This window comes from Petaurus breviceps, unplaced genomic scaffold, assembly GCF_028583685.1.
Source record: "Petaurus breviceps papuanus isolate PSGF00001 unplaced genomic scaffold, PetGlider_PUasm1.0 229, whole genome shotgun sequence".
Taxonomy (NCBI): Eukaryota; Metazoa; Chordata; class Mammalia; order Diprotodontia; family Petauridae; genus Petaurus; species Petaurus breviceps.
The window spans coordinates 29,477,494-29,497,093 of record NW_027185903.1 but is presented as its reverse complement, the minus strand read 5'-3'; the positions used below and the strand labels follow the sequence as shown (position 1 = coordinate 29,497,093).

Below are 19,600 nucleotides of genomic sequence, written 5' to 3'. Positions count from 1 at the left end.
CATATGATTTTTCTCATTCTTTCTTTTCTTTTGCTTTGAGTCTTCTCCCCCCAATTGATTTATTTTTAGTTTTCAATATTCATTTCCACAAGATTTTGAGTTACAATTTTTCTCCCTATCTCTTCACTACCCCCCCATCCCAAGTGCTTTGACTCTTCTTGTACAAAATTATTAATATGGAAATAATGTTTTACACATTGCTTTCAGATATCAGATTGCTCTCCATTTTAGGGAGAGGGAAAGGGAAGGAAGAGCAGAATCTAGAAATCAAAACTTAAAAAAAAACAAACCCAAATGTTAAAAACTGTTTTAACATATAATTGGGGGAAAAATATTTTTTTTTAAAGTAGGTAGAAAAAAAGTTTTTATTTAGGCCATAAATTCTTTTAAGTTTATCATATAATTTGAAAGATTGTAGTGAAGTTTTCTCAAATCTTAAAACAAAGTCTACTTATAAAGTCTTTTTCTTTCTTGGCATACCAGTGTTTTACAAAGGTCACCTGATTAACATCTGTAAAATCAGTAGTTTATATTCTTCACTTAACAGATAATGGCGATAAATTTATGCTATATAAAAATGAATCAGAAGTACAAAATGTGAAGTGCTTTTCCGTAGATCACCTGTAGATCCAAGACAATTCCAAGGGAATCACAATGAAAACTGCTATCAACCTCCATAGAGAGAAACTGATGAATTTTGAGTGGAGATTGAAACATGCATTTTTTTTAAACTTTATTTTTCTTGCCTGGGGGAAGTACTAGTGGCAACATGTAAATAGAGAAATGTTTTGCATGATTTCACATGTATAAAGAGGTATCATATTGCTTGCCTTCTCAACAGGTAAGGGATGGGCTACAGGGAGGGAGATAATTTGGAACTAAAATTTTTTTTAAATATCATACATATATATAAAATTAATAAATTTTAAAAAATACAAAGATCATTGCTGCTCTCAAGGAACTTACTTTCTATGGGAGGGTGGTGATGGTGGTGTGTGTGCATGTAAATAGAGAAGTAAATAAAAATTAATATAAAGTAATTTCAAGAGGGCAAAAAAAAGGTAGGAGGAGGGAGAGATCTAGAAAAGTGTCATGTAAAGGTCCACCAGAGCATCCTTCTATTGAAGGTAGGAATTCTGTGCAATAAACATGAAAAGGGACAAAAGCAAGGAGGCAGCAGATGGAACAGTGTGTATGAGAATCATGGTCAACATCTAGCATCCCTGTTTGTCTAGAGGAGAGACTATAATGGGGAAAAAGTTAGTGGGTACCAAATTATGGAGAGTTTTCATTAACAGACTGGTAATTTTGTATTTTATTTGAGTGGCAGTAGGGATGCATTAAAGATTTTTCATTTGGGAGACAGGAAAAGTCAGTTGGATATGTCTCAGGATTATAAATGACAGTTGTGTGGAAGGGCGACTAGAGAGGGGACAAATGGAAAGCTAGAAGAATGACTATGAGGGTCCCTATAATAATCTGGTCAAAAGGTGATGAAAGGGGGTGGCTAGATGGTACAGTGAATAGAGCACCGGTCCTGGAGTCAGGAGGACCGGTTCAAATCTGGCCTCAGACACTTGACACACTTACTAGACATGTGACTTTGGGCAAGTCATTTAACCCCAACTGCCCTCCCCATCCCCCCAAAAAGGTGATAAAAGAACTGAACTGGGGAAAAGCCTGAGTTAGTGAAGAGAAGAGAGGAAGGAATTTAAACATATAAATAATCAGAAAGACTTGCTAGCAAATTAGATAAGGGGGTGAGTGAGAGGAAGGAGAGTAAAAATTAACTCCAAGGTATGAACCGGGCTGACTTGAAAGATAATGATTACTTTCAATAAGTTTGGAGGAAGGTTGAGTTTTGAAGAAAACATAATGAGATCCATTTTTGGATAAAGCACTATAGATTTAGAGCTAGAAAAAAACAACTAAGAAATCCTCATGTCCAATATTATTTACATAAGAAGAAACTGAAGGCAAGATATTAAGTGATTTGCCCAAAGTCACATAGCTAAGAAGTGTCTGAGGAAGGATTTGAAGTCAGCTCTTCCTGAAGATTAGATGAAGAATAGAATTTTCCCTGTTGGTTCTTTCAATTTTGGAGGATAAAATGCACATTAAAGCAAGTCAATGACAAGTTTTTAAAATGTCTTCTTAAGAAGACAGAAATATATAGTTTTAAATACTACTGAGCTGATAGAATGCCAATATGGTGATATGTTAAATATCAGAGCTATTTTTTAAAAGCAAAAATTTAAAAATTTCATACACTATGGTTTATGGTCCTTCAGAAGCTTTTCATTTTTTAACATATTCAGCTATAAAAATTAAGTAACTTACCATTTTTGCTGACATCTAGTTCCCTGAGATTTATGAGATTTGCAATGGATGCTGGCAATGTTGTTAAATCATTGTCTGGCAAACTCAGTTTGTGTAGAGACTGGCAGTTAAAAAGTTGCTGTTGAAAAAAAAGGAAAGAAAATTATTATGTTTTCTTCCAGAATTTTTGAAATACACATATACAATCTTAAAAAAAAAAAAACCAACCTTCTTCTAACCTCCCACATAGTGAATATTAATAGTATCATTGTGAGAGAGAGAGAAAGAGAGAGAGAGAGAGAGAGAGAGAGAGAGAGAGAGAGAGAAGAGAGAGTGCATGTAAGTCTGTGGAATGCTACTTCCCTAGTCATCTTAGCAAAAATTTTAAGGAAACCTCATGATACAGTATATTTCTTCTATTCTGATTTGGGACCAGTCACTTGCAATAGAAGGAAGCTGAGGACTTTCCTTTCCCAACTCAATGGGTGACAGACAGCCAGCAACACTTATTACCACAAAAGGGAGCCATAGCTTTTTCACTTACCAAAGGCCAAGTTCCCACCAGGTGCAGAAGCCTACTTCCACAGTTGGATACTGATCACATGATCCCTATTAGAGAGAAACCAGAGCCTCTCTAACCCCTGAACCTACTATGTTCTTGGTAGGGGCACATTATGCCCCAAGATTCTCGAGGTCTTGCCATCTGTCTTGATACCTTCCTCTAGCTACCTGGGTTTTCCATCTATCAGGAACTGAATATAAATGTTAATTTTCTTTTATATGCTGTTGCCTTCAATTAGAATGTGAGCTCCCTGAGAGTGATGACTGTCTCCATTTTATATCTGTATCCTCAACACTTAGACTAATGTGTGGTACAGAGCAGTTGCTGAATAAAGGCTTTTTTATTGATTTATTTTTTTATTAATTTATTTTATTTTATCTATTGAGGATCAGCAATCTATGGCCAGCACCAACCTGTCTTTTTATGTACGACTCACAAACTAAGAGTAGTTTTTACATTTATAAATACAATAAAACTTCATTTTAAAATGCACAAAAATTATTTAGCTTACAGACCACAGAAGAGCAGGCATTTGGTCAAGCTTCTGAAGAAGTTTGTTGATCTCTGATCTATACTTTGCACCCACTAGTTACAGGCTTTCTAACTTTCTTTCACTAGTCTAAGGTGGAAATTCAGGAACAATTATCCTTTCCATAATATAAATGGGCATATTGAGGAATAAAATAATATGGACAATTATAAGGGAGGTGAGGGGCTTTATGCATTAAACTTCAAGTCTTTCCTTTCCAGATCAACAGTTTGTGAAACGAGTCAACTTGTTTATAAATAATCATGTCAAATTTGGTGAACGGTCTTATATGATGGGTAAGAGGAGTAATATGAAATAAAGCTAAGTAGGCTAATTCAAAAGAAAGGAAAAGAAGCAGATAATGTTTTGCATTAAATGTTAGGAAAAGGAGTAGTTACAGCATTGTAAACTGGAAACAGTCAGAATACCTGAATTCAAATCCTATCTTTTACAGCCTATATGATGATCTAGGGTCTTACCCTCCCAGGCCTTATTTTCTTAAATCTATAAAATGAGGATGTCAAACCCAATCACTTCTAAGGTCTCTTGCAGCTTTTGATCTCTGATTCTATTACGCCCCATCCTACCTGAGGTCTATAAATCTATGATAGTATTTTACTGATAGCAGTAAGCCATATAAGGTTTTAGAGAAGGACAGCAACATGATCAGAACTGCAACTGAGTACTTCAGTGTGTGAGTGCCAGTCAGTCAGACCAGAGCTCAAGTATGGCCTCAGATACTTTCTAGCTGTGTAACCCTGGACAAGTCACTCACATTCTGTTAGCCATAGTTTATTCATCTGCAAAACAGAGAGAATAATAGCACCTAAGTCCTAGAGTTTTTGTGAGGATAAGATAATAGTTACAAAATGTGACTTTTTTTTTTTTACTTGTGCCTGTCACATAGTAGGCACTATGTAAATGTTAGCTGATTTTATTATTGTTGCTGTTGTTGTTATCAGAGATTATCTTGGCAGTTTTGTGAAGGATGGAGAGGAGAAATCCTGGAATGACGGAGACAATTAAGAGTTTATTACAGGGTGGCTAGGTGGCACAGTGAATAGAGCACTGGCCCTGGAGTCAGGAGGACCTGAGTTCAAATCCAGCCTCAGACACTTAATACAAAAACTAGCCGTCTGACCTTGGGTAAGCACTTAACCCCACCTGCCCTCCAAAAAGCAAAAAAAAAAAAAAAAAAAAAGAGAGAGAGAGAGAGAGAGTTTATTACAGCTTACATAAGAAGCAATGAGAGCCAGTAATTTTGAGTAGAGAGAAGGCAATGAATGAAAGATGTTACAGAATTAGAAACCAATTATCCAAATGTGATCCAAGGAAGACAGAGGAAAGCAAGACAATCAATTCCCTCAGTTTGGTTTATATTTCTATTAATTCAGCTGAATAACCTATTAACTATTTTGACTTCCGCATAACATTACACATGGAAGTCATTTAGGAGTACAGGCACACTTCATTTTATTGTGCTTTGCTTTCTTGCACTTCACAAATACCATGTTTTTTACAAATTGAAGGTTTGTGGCAATCCTCTATCAAGTATATTGGTGCCATTTTCCCAACAGCACATGCTCACATGGCGCCTTTGTCACATTTTTTTAACATGTTAACAGTGATCTGTGAGCTTTGATATTCCTATTGCAGTTTTGCAGTACCACAAACCATACCCATATAAGGTGGTGAACTCAATCAATAAATGCTGTTATGTGTTCTGACTGCTCCACCAACTACCTGCTCTGCCTCTCTCCCTCTCCTCCAGTCTCCCTATACCCTGAGAAACAACGATATTGAAATTAGGCCAGTTTATAACCCTACAATGGCCCCTAGGAGTTTAAGTGAAAGAAAGACTCAATCAATGGGACAAACTTCATTGTTGTCTTATTTTAGGAAATTGTCACAGCTACCCCAACCTTCAGTAACCACTACCCTGATCAGTCATAAGCCATCAATATCAAGGCAAAATTCTCCACCAGCAAAAAGATTAAGACTCACTGAAGGTTCTGCTTAGCATTTATTTTTTTAGCAATAAAGTGTTTTTAATTAAGGTAGGTATGCTTTTTTAGACATAATAGAATTGCATACTTAATAGACTGAAACATAGTATAAATATAACCTTCATGTGTACTAGAAAACCAAAACATTACTGTAACTCATTTAGTGTGATATATGTTTTATTGCAGTGATCTGGAACCAAACCCACACTACCTCTGAGGTATCACAAAAATTAGAAAGGAAGCATGAGAAAAAGGAACTATATTTCTGAAGTTGTTTCATCTTCTTCTATTCTCCATTGTACACCCCCCGCCAAATCTTACGTAGCTTTAACACTGACATTCCAAAACAGAGCAAACTAGATGAACAGATAAATAAATCCAAGGAAAATTAAAGAGGAAAACAGATCTAAGGATAGGAAGATAGAGGTAAGGTTAGCAGTGAGAGAAGAGACATAAACCTGGAAGGAAACAAAGGATTCTAGTTGGCAAAGTTGAGAAGAAGACATACTTCAGGTAAAAGGGACAATATGTAAAAGGCAAGGCGGTGGAAGACTATCATCATCACCCCCGTTTCAGTACCACTAGGGTTAGCTTTCCTTCTTTCTTATTCTCTATTCCTACTGTCTTGCTCCACAACCTCCTTATTCGGAGGTAATTAGAAAATATCTTCATTTTACTGTCCTATAGGTAACATGGCACTGTCCCAATTGTATCCTATTGGCACTTAGTCTAAAATGATGTGTAAGATCAAGCCCTCAGTATCTCTCTGCCTTTTACTGGAGTGTGGATTACCTGCCTCTGTCCTTCAATGTGCCGCCAACCACGCTGAGACTGTCCATGATAGCAGTTTTTCCATCTTTCTTTTGTTAGTAGCAATAAAGTTTGTTAAAGCTATCTCTGTGTAAGGGATGATGCTTTTCATCAGAACTCACTTGCACTACAAAAATGGAATACTAATTTGGGAACAGCAAGTTTCAATGTGGCTAGAATACATACACTGTCAAGGAAAATAATATGAAAGAAGTATGCAAATATAGGCTGCAGCCACAATTTCAAGGGCTCTAAAATGCTAAAATGAGAATTTTGTATTTTATCCTAGAGGCAGCAAGAGAATATGATAGTAAGACCTGAGCCCTGAAAAGATCATTTTTGGCAATTGTATGGAAGATGAATTAGAAAGGAGAGATACTGGAGGTAGAAAGGACAATCAGGAGGTTACAGTAACTGTAAAAGCCAGAGAAGATGGGAGTCTAAACAGGAGAGATGGACTTGTTAATAGAGAAAAAGTTTTGCTATAAAATTGATAAGACCTGACAAATAATGTGTATGAGTTGAGAAAGAAAGAAGAGTCAAAGAATATAATGAGATCATGAACAAAAGTGATTAGAAGGAAGGGAGTGCCTGTAACAGAAATTAGTATGAAGGAACAACAGGTTTAGGGGAGAACTTTTGGGGTATATTATTTTAGACATAATTTTGGACTGTCTGGGGTGCCTACTGGATATCCAGATGAAGTGGTATAGCAGACACTTGGCAATGCTGCATTTGGATTTAAGGAGGTGAATGAGAAGGGAATTTTTAAGTTATGAGCAAAGGAATAATTAAACACAGAGGAGCTGATGAGATCATAAAAAGGGAGGATGCAGAGAGAAAAGAATAGAGGGTCCAGGACAGTATCATGTGTACTCACCCAGGTGGGACAGGAAATGGATTATAATGACAGCAGCTCAAGAGACTGAGAGGGAACAGACAGAAAGGATGAAAATCAAGAGAGTGGTGTCACAGATGTTGGGATGGAAGCAGGGAGAAAGAAGCGCTGGTTACTCAACAGTGTTAAAAGTTATTCAGAGATCAAAAGGGTTGAGTAAGACAAGGTCACAGATTTCAGCAATGAAATAATATATGGAAATGAGGGAGAAAGGAATCAAATTATAAGAAAGGAAGTATGAGAAAATTTTGAAGCGAAAAACATGTGTAACAGTAGTATCCTATCAATACTAAAATTAAATGATATCCATCATGCTGACTACCCAACTGCAAGCAGAAATAATACATTCCGGGGGGCAGAGTCAAGATGGCGGAGTAGAAACAGGACTTCCGCAACAAGGCTCTGGCTTCCACCTCCTCCAATTCATGTAAAAAATGACTCTAAACAAACTTTAGAGCTACAAAACCCACAAAATGACAGAGAGAAGCTAACCTCCTGCTGAAGACAGCCCAGCAGGCTGGCAGGAAGGGGCCAGCACAGCACACTGTGGGAGCCAAGCCCAGCCCTGCATGAGCCAGAGGTTTTAGCCTCAGGGTGGCCAAAACCAGCCACCAGCTGGAGGGACTTCAGATCACCAGCAGCTGTGGCAGTTTCCAGAATTATCAACCCATAGATGTTAAGGACAAAGTGAGAGGTCAGTGCAGTGTGGACTTGGTGAACCAGGAGTTCAGGAGGGTGGTACAGCCTTTACCCCCTGTAGGGAGAAGCACCACGTGGCTGCTTCAGACCTCCTGGCTTGCAGATTGTAGGGGGACCAAGCAATCAGTCTGAGGGGTAATCCCTCCTGCTTTCACCTGCTTGGATCTGGATCACTGTCTAGGGTGGAGGTCCTGGGATGCGTGACCAGTTTACCAGAGAGTGTGAAGGCTTCTGAGAGGGCACCCAACTAATAGCTCCAGCAGCTGCAAAAACCCTAGCAACTGGGACAAACCTCCCCTTTCTGGTATCAGGGTTCTATTGTGGCAAAATGCTCAAAAGTCAAGTAATTGAGTGGCAACATGAGCAAGCAAAGGAAGCAGAGCAATCCGGCATTAGACTCCTACTTTGGGGGCAAAAAGGATAAAAGCACGGAACAGGAGGAAGACAGTGAAGTCAGAACTCCTCCACCAAAAGCTTCCAAGAAAAACATGAACCGGTTACAGGCCATAGAGAAGCTTAAAAAGGATCCTGAAAACCAAGTAATAGAAGAGGAGGAAAAATAAGGAAGAGAAATGAGAACAATGCAAGAAAATTATGAAATGAAAGTCAATAACCTGATTGAAGAAAATAACACCTTAAAAATAGATTAATTCGAGCCCAAACAGTGTGAGGAAGAGGAGACAGGAGCGACCCCTCACTAGCCACTGCAACCCTCTCCCAGACTCTGCTGCTGCCATTGCTCCTGCCCCTCCACTGTCACCACCATGCCCAAGAGAAAGGCAGAAGGCGATGCTAAGGGACACAAGACCAAGGTGAAGGATGAGCCACAGGGGAGATCGGCGCGATTATCTGCTAAACCTGCTCCTCTGAAACCAGAACCCAAACCCAAAAAGGTACCTGCAAAGAAGGGAGAGAAGCTACCCAAAGGGAAAAAGGGAAAGGCTGACTCCGGTCTGAATGGTAACAACCCTGCAGAGAATGGAGATGCCAAAACAGACCAGGCACAGAAAGCTGAAGGTGCAGGAGATGCCAAGTGAATTGTGTGAATTTTTGATAACTGTGTACTTCTGGTGACTGTACAGTTTGAAATACTATTTTTTATCATGTTTTATAAAAATGCAGAATTTTGTTTTACTTTTTTTTAAGCTATGTTGGTAGCGCACAGAACACTTTGTTGTTTTGGGGGGATGGGGAAGATATTACAGATAGGGTGTCTCAGAAGTTGGGCTGAAATGGATGGGGATTTCTTCCCCTTCTGGTTTTTGAGAGGACTTCTCTTGAATACCAAGAGGAGATTCACACACGCACACACACCCCAGATACATGGATATGAACAATGATACCCTCAGCCTGTCTGGTGGGGGTAGGAGTGGATAACTTAAAAAATTGTACTTCTTTCCTGTCTGCCATAAGCATCAACTTGACTCCTCCAAACCCAGGGGCCTATCAGGACCTGCCCCTACTTCCCTCCTTTCTCCTATCCCCAAATCAATTGTGTTGGATACCAGTCTTTCAGGTGATCTGGACTTGAATTATGGCCCAGAGGAAGCCTCCCCAAAAGAGCCGAAGTTCCTTTCATATTGGGGATCTTTTCCCATTAAGAATTCTGCAGTTTTCATTTCATTTCCTCAAAGTCAGGGTAGGCTCATGAAAAGATGTTAAACAACATATGCTCAATGTGAAAGTGTCCACCCTCACTCTAAACCTTCCCTGTTTAAAGTATAAAATAAAGACTCTGCACTGGGTTTTACAGTGACTTTATGTTTTTGGTAGTCCATGGAGGAGGGGAGTTTGAAAGTTCTTGTTGCCAATCGTAGCCCATGTCCTGCCTGAATTACCATGATTGTTTATGAAAAATATCTTTAATAAAGCTGGATACAGTTTGAAAAAAATATATAGATTAACTCAAATGGCAAAAGAGGCTCAAAGAGGCAATGAGGAGAAGAATGCCCTAAAAAGCTGAAGTTGCCAGATGGAAAAAAAAATATCAAAGAGCTCACTGAAGAGAATCATTCCTTCAAAATTAGATTGGAACAAATTGAAGCTAGTGTCTTTATGAGAAATCAAGATACTATTAAACAGATCCAAACAAATGAAAAAATAGAAGGCAATGTGAAATATCTCACTGGAAAAGCCACTGACCTGGAAAATAGATCCAGGAGAGATAATTTAAAAATTATTGGACTATCTGAAAGCCATGATCAAAAAAAAGAACCTAGAAATCACCCTTCAAGAAATTCTCAAGGAAAATTGTCCTGATGTTTTAGAACCAGAGGGCAAAATAGAGGTTGAAAGAATCCACTGATCACCTCCTGAAAAAATCCCCAAAAGTAAACTCCTAGGAATATTATAGCCAGGTTATGGAGTTCCCAGATCAAGGAGAAAATATCACAAGCAGTCAGGAAGAAACAATTGTGGAAACACAATCAGGATAACACAGAATCCGGCAGCTTCTACACTGAGGGATTGAAGGGCTTGGAATATAATATTCTGGAGGTCAAAGGAGCTGGGATTAAAATCAAGAATCACCTACCCAGCAAAAGTGAGTTTCATGTTTCAGGGGAAAATACAGTCATTCGATGGAATAGAGGCCTTTCAAGCACTCATGATGAAAAAACCAGAGATGAATAGAAAATCTGACATTCAGATACAAGAAGCAAGAGAAAACAGGGAATGGAAATCATAAAGAACTTATCAAAGTTGAACTATTTATATTCCTATAATATGGAAAAAATGATAGTTGTAACTTATGAAACTTTTCTGAGTATGAGAATAATTGAAGGGAACAGAAATGTATATATATGTATACATACATATATGTGTCTATATAGGAGGGTATATGGGCGTATGAATACATATGTGAGTGTGTGTATATAGACAAAGGGCACAAGACCAACTGAATAGGAAGAGATGATACTTAAAAGGTGAAATTAAGAGGTGAGAGAGACATATTATGAGAGGAGATGGGGAGAGATAGAATGGGGTAAACTATCTCATATAGAAGAGGCAAGGGAAAATGGTTACAATGGAGGGGAAGAACAGGAAGGCAAAAGGGAATGGGTCAACCTTATTCTCATTGAATTTGGCTTAGGGAGGGAATGACATACACACTAAATAGGGTATCTCACCCTACAGGAGAGTAGAGGGGGAAGTGGATGAAAGGGGGGATGATGGAAGGGAGGGCAGGCTTGGGGGGAGGGAAGTTGGAAGCACCCACTTTTGAAAAGGTACAGGATCAAAGTAGAGAATAAAAAAAGTGGGTGGTTAGCTAGGATAGAGGGAAATATAGTCAGTCTTTCATAATATATCCACTATGGAAATGTTTTGCATAGCTACACGTGTACCACCTATATTGAATTGCTTATCTTCCCAGTAAGGGTGGGTGACGAGGGATGAAGAGAAAGAATCCGGAATTCAAAGTTCTAAAATTAAATGTTTAAAAAAAGAAATAATACATTCCTATAATGAATACCCAAATGATGCTCAACTGCAGATTTCTAGGTCATTTATAGAGTAAACTTAAATGCCTTGCAAACAACAAAAAATGGTTTTTCTAAAGTCTTTTGGTGAACTCTAAGACATAAAAAAAGAAAGTAAACGTTAGCCCCAAATGGTTATTAATTATAGCATAAGGGCGTTATTGTATCATTATTCTCAAAAAGGCATAAAGTAATCAGAGGTAAATCAGGAAAACAGAAGAAAAACATACCTTAGGAAGCTCTTCAATCTGATTAGCATCTAAATAAAGTTCTTCCAAGGTTTTTTCAAAGGTGAAAATTTCCTTGGGCACCTGTTCCAAACTGCAATGAGAGTAATCGAGGGTGGTGACTGGTTCTTCTTCTCCTCGAAGACAACGACATGGCACCAACCGCACAAACAAATTTCTCTTTGTAGTCATTTTCAGGCACTGTAAAATCCAAAATAAAAATAAATCTTAAAACAAGACTGAAAATATCTTCTACCAAAACCTTTTACCAGTGCCTCATTAGGGGTAGGTATTAATCAGTTTTCAAAGGCCACACAATGTATGGCAAGCTGTGGCAGATCCTACAAGAAGCTGAAAATAACTGCAAAGCATGGGCCCAGCCACATGCTCTTTTGTCTGAGAACAAGCATTACTAAATTCAGAGATGATAATCACCACAAGGCTGGGTCCCAAATGAGGCTTTTTTTTTTTTTAATTTGGCTACTGAAGGTGTTCATCAAGTCAAGTTGAGAAGCATAATTTCCAGGCAAGGTTCTTAACTTTTTTGTGCATCATGGATCCCATTATCAGTCTGGTGAAGTCTATGGATCCCTTTGAAGAATGTTTTTAAATAAGAAAATAAAACAAACAGGATACAAAGGAATCAGTTATATCAATATAGTTATCTAAATTCTTTAAAATAAAATTTTTATGTACAGAGACCTCTTGAAATCAATTTGTGGAACCCTTGAAGGTCTGTAGATTCCAAGTTAAAAACCCATGGGCTTGGGGCGGCTAGGTGGTGCAGTCAGTAAGAGCGCCGGCCCCAGAGTGGGGAGGACCTGGGATCAGTTCTGGCCTCAGATACTTAACTCCCATACAAAAAAACTGACCATGTAACCTTGGGCAAGTTACTTAATCCCAATTGCTTTTCAGAAAAAAAAAAAAAACAAAAAAACCCATGGGCTATATCAATTCATGAAAGCCATCTACTAAGGCACAGAATAGCTGAAATCTTTTGTCAGTGGGGAAAATAACTGCATTGATGAAAACAGAGGTCTTTGGAAATATTGAGGTAAATTGGAAAACAAATTATTACTTACATCAGCTCCCATGTGTTTAATTATTCCTTGGCTCATAACTTAAAAAAATTCAATTCTCATTCACCTCCTTATTGCTTACAATTAAAAATTAAACAATTATCAATAAATTGTTACACTGAAATTCAACAAAGTAGAATGAAAATTATTTTTCTGATCAAATTCCTATCTATTGAGTCTCAAATAAAATTCAAACACTTTCCAATTTTATAGTAAATAGCAGTATTATAGAATGTTCTGTGAGTTAATAGATAAATGTAATTTAACAAAAAAATATGCAAACCAAAAAAGAGGCACATTCTGAAACATTCATATCTTTAAAATAGTTGATTATCATGGTGACTTGAAGAATGGGGTTCTGACTGTGCCTTATTCTAGGTACAATTAAGATTTACTATGAAATTGCATTTTACATGAAGAAGAGGCAATGTGGAGAGGGAAACCAGGCTTTGAATTTGGAAGACCTGGGTTCAAAATCCTGCCTCCCGTACATGCTAGCTATATGGTCACAGGCCTGCCTAGTCACAACCCCTCAGTACCTCAGGTAACTCTCTTAGCCTACAAGTTATATATGACTTGCCAATTTGCATCAGTGTGTTAAAAGTTTCCATATCACAGGTGAAGAAATATAAAAAAAAAAATTAACAGATTTATATGAGTAGAGAGACTTGGTGCAAAATGATACACTTAAAAAAAATAAAACCAATGTGAGAGTATATTTGGCTAAACTATGTATCTGTATGACAAATGTTTTGTTATTTTTAATAAAGGCAGTGGAAGAGAAAATCAATGCTCATTAACTAACTAAAAGTTACTTTTTTTAAAAAAAAGAGGCAATGACTGAATGCAGGGAGACTATTAGAAGATTATTATAATAATTCAGAAAAGAGATGATGAAGTCCTATACTAGAGTAGTGGCTGGAATGGAGAAGGGATGGATGTGAGAAATATGGAAATGGAATCAACTGTAGGAAATAGATTAAATAATGAGGAGATGGGACTCCAAGTTAATTTGAAGACTGCAAACTTCAACAGAAAGAGCAAAGTCCAGAGGAAAAATAAGATTTGGGGGTTAATGTGAGTTCTGTTAAATTTAAGATTCCTACACGACATTCTGTGAGCAGCCAGTACTACAGGACTGGAGTTCAAGATTACAGCAACATCCAAGATGGTAGCCTGTCTCTTCTCCACTTAATAAAATTCTTCTTTACAATCAATAATCAAAAAGCACAAATATTCCTTTAAGTCATCTATATGACTAAAAAGAAATATGGTTTCCTATGGAAAATCACAAGTGAAAGGCTAAAATGCCCTCATGAAATATGTAGATTATAATCTTAAAGATTTTGTAGAGACAGGAAAGCAGGAATATAAATCCATACTAATTGCTCTTTTGGATTATCCTCTGGCAGTATAGAAAAATGAGTGATTTCCCACAGATCCCTAGTATTTTCTTCTCCCTTAATATTCTCCCTAAAAACTAACTTTCTATGTGCCCCAAACTGTGTCAGCTTCAACACACATCCCTTCGTTCACATGTGGACAAGTCCAACTCTTTTTCCCAACTGATCTCTAAGTGTCTGGCTTTTGGCTTCCTCATTATACAGACTGATTTATAGTAATTACATTTTCTTAGGGAATGGTAATTATGCTTGTTGATATCTGTTTTTTATTTTCCTTTAAAGAAATATGTTTGGGTTTATAGCTTTTTTTTCTGGTGTTATCACACCTCTCCTTTAAGTATGTGATAATGTTTAGGTATATAATTTTTACTAAATTATGAAAGTATCTCAGAAAATCTGTTTTTTACTTCCCCCCAGTGGCAGCAGAGAGCTAGGCAGGGCAACATTAAGTGGAAGCCAAGCTTAAGGTCTGTGGGACTGTAAATTGTATTTCCTTAAAAAAAAAATTTTTACCATGCTCTAACAGCAGTAGTTTATCAGCTGCCTAAGCTAAAGAGAATGTCATATGTTTTCTTTAGTACAGAAATATTTGTTTGTGTTGTGTATATGGCTGAAGAATATGAGATGTGGTATTAAAAATAACCCTTTCTCATTATAGAGAAATGCCCCATTCTTCATTTTTGTCTATCAGGCAAATATCTTAAACGCAATATATTTAGTTATACAATTTTACTTTAGCCTCATTTTATAGATGACACATAAAAAAGGATCAAATAGAATGACTTTACAAAAATCACATACAGCTAGTAAATGGAAGAACTAAAATAATATATTATAAAGAAATACATAAATATCTAAAAGCTACCTAGCAATCTATAAACTGCAGCATGGGGTCATGAAAACTCACATGATGAGGGTGGGTACTACAGCCAGCTGTCATTAAATGGTTGTTTGAAGCTGGGCAAATTATTTAAGACTACCTATAAAATTAAGAGGTTGAATTAAAATTAGAATAGACTTTAGAGATTATCTACCATTCTGTAATCTCTCAGGTCATTTCCACTATTAAAATTATATGACTGGTAGAGGGCTCTTTAGAGTCTTGAAGCTATAGCTCCACCTTAGTATTGATTCAGTCTGACTCCTTTTATGCCATACTCCAACTCTGTGAATAAGGATGCTAAAATAACTGACAACTCAAAAATTCTGGAGGAAGGGGAGGCAAGGAAATAAATTAACTAAATTTATAGATTTTCAAAGGTTTCCATTAACTGTGCTTAAAGTGGTTTATTTGCTTACTCCTAAAGCTGAACATTATGGAATTTTAATTTCCCTTCAGGGAAAAATTTTGAAATAGTTACTCTGTTATACTTTAAATTACATTTTCTAAAGTTAACTTCTACAATAAAGGCTTCTTTCTACTGTATATTTTCTCAAGTAAAAAAGTATAATACAACTTATCAACATTCATCTAATATTTGAACACTCAATCTTTTTTAACTTTAGAATCTTTAAGGGAAAATGTTATAACAGAAATAGCACTGGGAGAGAGGTAAAAATTTTTAAGGCACTAATTCATCAGATGAAGAACTGAAACAGCTAAGTTATTGAAGTTTGAGTACAATAAAGATTGTTTACTGTACTAGTTGTTATGAACCCATACATCTATGAAATATAAGCTGTTCTTTTAAATTTACATATTCATTACAATTGGCTATGATGTTTCAGTCAAATGAAAATTCAAGTTACTCACCACTGGATTGCAGTTATCTCCCTGATGTTACGTCCCTGAGCTCTAAAAGCCAACATTCTATAAAGAGCAAAGAAAGATAAGTTTAGGTCATCAGTACCAAATCTGAAAGTATCTATACTACAAAGCAATAATTATCAAAACTATTTGATTCTGGTTAAAAACTAGAGAGGTTGTGGAGTTTATTAGGTATATGACAAAAAAGCAAACAAAGTAGCATTTTGTTCAATATACTCAAGACCCTAGCTACTAGGACAAGAACTCACACTATTCTACAAAAACTACTGGGAAAACTAGAAAGCAGGAATTGAGTATACCATTCACATGATGTATAGGCTTCCAACAGTTACATAACTTGGATATAAAAGGTCACACCATAAAGATATTAGGAAGAAGGAAAGATGTACCCTTTACAAATACGGATAAATGAAGAGTTCATTATACAACAAAAAACAACAAATTGGAAAAGTGAAAATTTATTGTTACATAAAATTAAAAATGTTTTCTGCAGAACATTTTTTCAATGCAGTTAAAATTAGAAGAGAAAAATTTAACTTGGGGAAAAAAAATCTTTGTAGGAAGTTTCTCTGATAAAGGCTTCACAAAAAGAATGACCACTATTCCCTAAAAGATAAGTGGTCAAAGGTTATAAATAGGTAGTTGTTAAAGGAAGAAATCAAGCAATCAACAACCTTATGAAAATAACAAAAGAAATACAAATTAAAACTCTTGAAATCCCACTTTTCCTTCTTCCTTCTTGACCTCTCTTCGGCCTTTGATACCATCAATCACTATCACCCTCTTCTCCTTCATACTCTCTTCTACCTTTTTGTGCCAATAATTTCTCCTGGTTTACTTCCTACCTGTCTGTTCTATCTCAGTCTCTTTTGCTGATCATACAAAGGTGAGCCCTAAGGCTCTGTCTTGAGCTCTTCTCCCTCTATTTACACTGTTACTTTTGGTGATCTTATCAGCTCCCATAGATTCAATTATCTCTATTTTTTTAATAAAAAAAAATAATTCTGCTCCTGTGAGCCTACTGACTCCCCTCCTTTTGGTCTCTTCTCCCACTTGTGAGTTCCTCCTGATCTAGTATTTGAGGGAAGGGTCCAGACAAGCTATCCCTAATTCTTTTTTTTTTCCAAATCTTTATTAACTTCTGATTTACATCATTAATTTCCGCCAGATTTTGAGTTACAAATTTTCTCCCCATTTTTCCCCTACCCACCACACCAGAATGGCAGTCCCACAGGATATCCCCTCCTCCAATCTGCTCTCTCTTATCTTCTTCCATACCCCCTTAGACTTTTTCAGTAGGACATGGTAGATCTCTATGCCCCAGTGCCTGTATATCTTCTTTCCCAATTACATGTAAGATAGTATTAATAATAGTATATATATATATATATATATATATATATATATAATTTTAAACATTTGATTTTAAATCTTTGAATTCCAGATTCATTCCCTTCCTCCCTTGCCCCCCCCAACATCTTAAAACTCAGTATGTCAAAAACTGAATTTATTATCTTTTCCCCCAAACCATCTTCCTACCTGTACCCCATTATAACTCATCATCCTTATCAAGGTTTACAATCTAAAATCATCTCTGACTTTTCATATTCTTTCATTCCCCATAACTAATTGGTTGTCAAGTCTATTGATTCTACCTTTGAAATATCTCTCAAACTTCCTATGTCATCTACTCCAATACTGTCACCACTCTGGTATAGAACAACACCTTACACCCAGACCACTGTACTAGTCTACCTATGTGAAGTCTTTCCCCACTCCAGTCCATCTTCCTCTAAGCTAAGAAAGTGATCTTCCTAAAATGCAAATCTATTCATGTCACATTTCACTCCCTCTTCAAACTCTGGTGGATGCCTATTACATCCAGGATCAAATATAAAAATCTTCATTTGGTTTTAAAAGCCCCTTATAACCTGGATCCTTCCTATCTTTCCTGCAACTTACTACCCTATGTCCCTTTGTGATCCAATGATATCGGCTTCTTTGCTGTTCACACAAGACATTCCATTTCCAGAATTCAGATATTTTCACTGGCTGTCCTCCATACCTGGAATGTTCTCTCTAATTTTCTAACTTCTGGCTTCCCTTGCTTCCTTCAAGTCCTATATAAAATCCAACCTCCTGCAAAAAGGTTTTCTTAGTACCACCTAATGTTAGCTCTTTCCCTCTAAGATCATTTCCAGTTTATCCTACACATATTTTGGTTATGAATAGTTGTTTACATTTCATCTGCCCCCATTTGCTGTGAGCTCCTTGAGTGCAGGAGATTTTTTGTTTTGTTTTTTTCTTTTTTTCTTCCTAGTACTTAGCAAAGTCACTGGCATATAGTAAGCACTTAATAAATACTTGCTAACTCGAACAATTAAATTGGCAAAGATGACAAAAACGAAAATGAAAAATTCCGGAAGGGCTATGGGAAAACAGTTACATTGATACACTGTTGGTTAAGTTGTGAAAATGGTGGTATCATTCTGAAAAGCAATTCAGAAGTAGGCCAGAAAATCACTATACCAGGCCTGCATAACATGCAGCCCACCAAAGGATTTTGCGCAGCCTGCGAAAAAAGTAGAGGATATAAATACAAGCCTGTAAAACATACCACCAACAGGCTGCTTTGGCAGGCTGCAAGTGGCCCCTGATTGACCAAGAGATACCACTATTTGGCCTATACGTCAAAGAGAACAAAGACCCCATCAAAGAACCCATATGTACAAAAATGCTTAGAGCAGTTCTTTTGGTACTGACCAAGAACTGAAAAAGAAGGGGATGCCAATTAATTGGGGAATGGCTGAATATATTATCATATATGAATTAATGGAAATTTTGATAGACTTAAGGGTTTTCACCAGTGAAATCTCCAACTATGATTCCAGAGGATGGATGATAATCTATGTTACCCACCCCCTTACAGACAAGTGATGGATTCAAGAAGAATGAAAACAAAAATGTAATAAGGAACCACTGTAATATAATTAGTAGGGAAGTGACATGGTCAGTCCTGAACTTTAGGAATATCATCTTGACAGCAGAATAAAGAATATGGGGAAGGAAGATCAATTAGGTGGTGATAGAGTCACAAGAGTGAGAGACACTGTGGCAGTCACAAGATGTTGGAGGGGGTGCACGTGACCTCTGGGGCAGGAGCTTGGAGATGTGGAGGCTGACTCTGCCCAGCCGTAAAGGCCTACTTGGTATTGTGGGGGCCGACTCTGCTGGGTTGGGAAAGGCCGATGTGGCATTGTGCATGCCCCATAAACACGGACTCCTCCTAACACATACTCCTTTGCCCTGCACTCAGGAGAGTGCATGATTGGCTCCCACATGACGCGTGACAAGGTGGCGGCCGGAGGGGGTGCACGTGGCTTTCTGAGGGACGTTGTTGGGACAGCTTTGCCTGGGGGTTAACAGACCAGCATCAAGGAAATCTCAGGCACAGTGACGCGAGAGTACTACTCTACGTGGCAGTGCCTAGAGGACTTCCGGGGAAGGACTTTGCTCCTTTTGTTTCTTAGGACGTACTCGGGAAAGAACATGATTGGCTCCCGCAAGGCTTATATATTAGGGGAGATAGGGGAAGTTCAGTTAGTTCCAGTTCCTGAAGATGTAACCGAATAAACAGCTTCGCATCATACTTTCCGTGTCCTGGGTGTTCTGTGGGGGTAAGCTCTTCTTGGAGACAAGAAGCCAGAGACGTCCAAAGACTGGGAATAAGGTAAGACACGGCCGGAGTTGGGAGTGAGATCCCAACAAGGTGGCTATTATAATAGTTTAGGTGAGATGATGAGACCCTAAATTACATGTGA

The 19,600-nt window shown here is 37.4% G+C and overlaps 1 protein-coding gene and 1 pseudogene across 6 annotated transcripts in view; one reads left to right on the top strand and one right to left on the bottom strand.

Annotated features, from left to right (window-relative positions):
* ERBIN (erbb2 interacting protein) overlaps window positions 1-19,600 on the bottom strand; it is a 188,206-nt gene that overhangs the window by 92,219 nt on the left and 76,387 nt on the right. For all 6 annotated transcript variants that reach the window (XM_069096431.1, XM_069096432.1, XM_069096433.1 and 3 more), the window contains exons 3-5: window positions 15,765-15,821; window positions 11,533-11,730; window positions 2,341-2,458 (exon numbers count right to left, since the gene is read on the bottom strand). In XM_069096431.1, the coding sequence (XP_068952532.1) occupies window positions 2,341-2,458; window positions 11,533-11,721 (307 nt within the window). In that variant the 5' untranslated portion in view covers window positions 11,722-11,730; window positions 15,765-15,821. The remainder of the gene's footprint in view (window positions 1-2,340; window positions 2,459-11,532; window positions 11,731-15,764; window positions 15,822-19,600) is intronic.
* Window positions 8,576-9,715, top strand: LOC138167282 (non-histone chromosomal protein HMG-17 pseudogene; annotated as a pseudogene).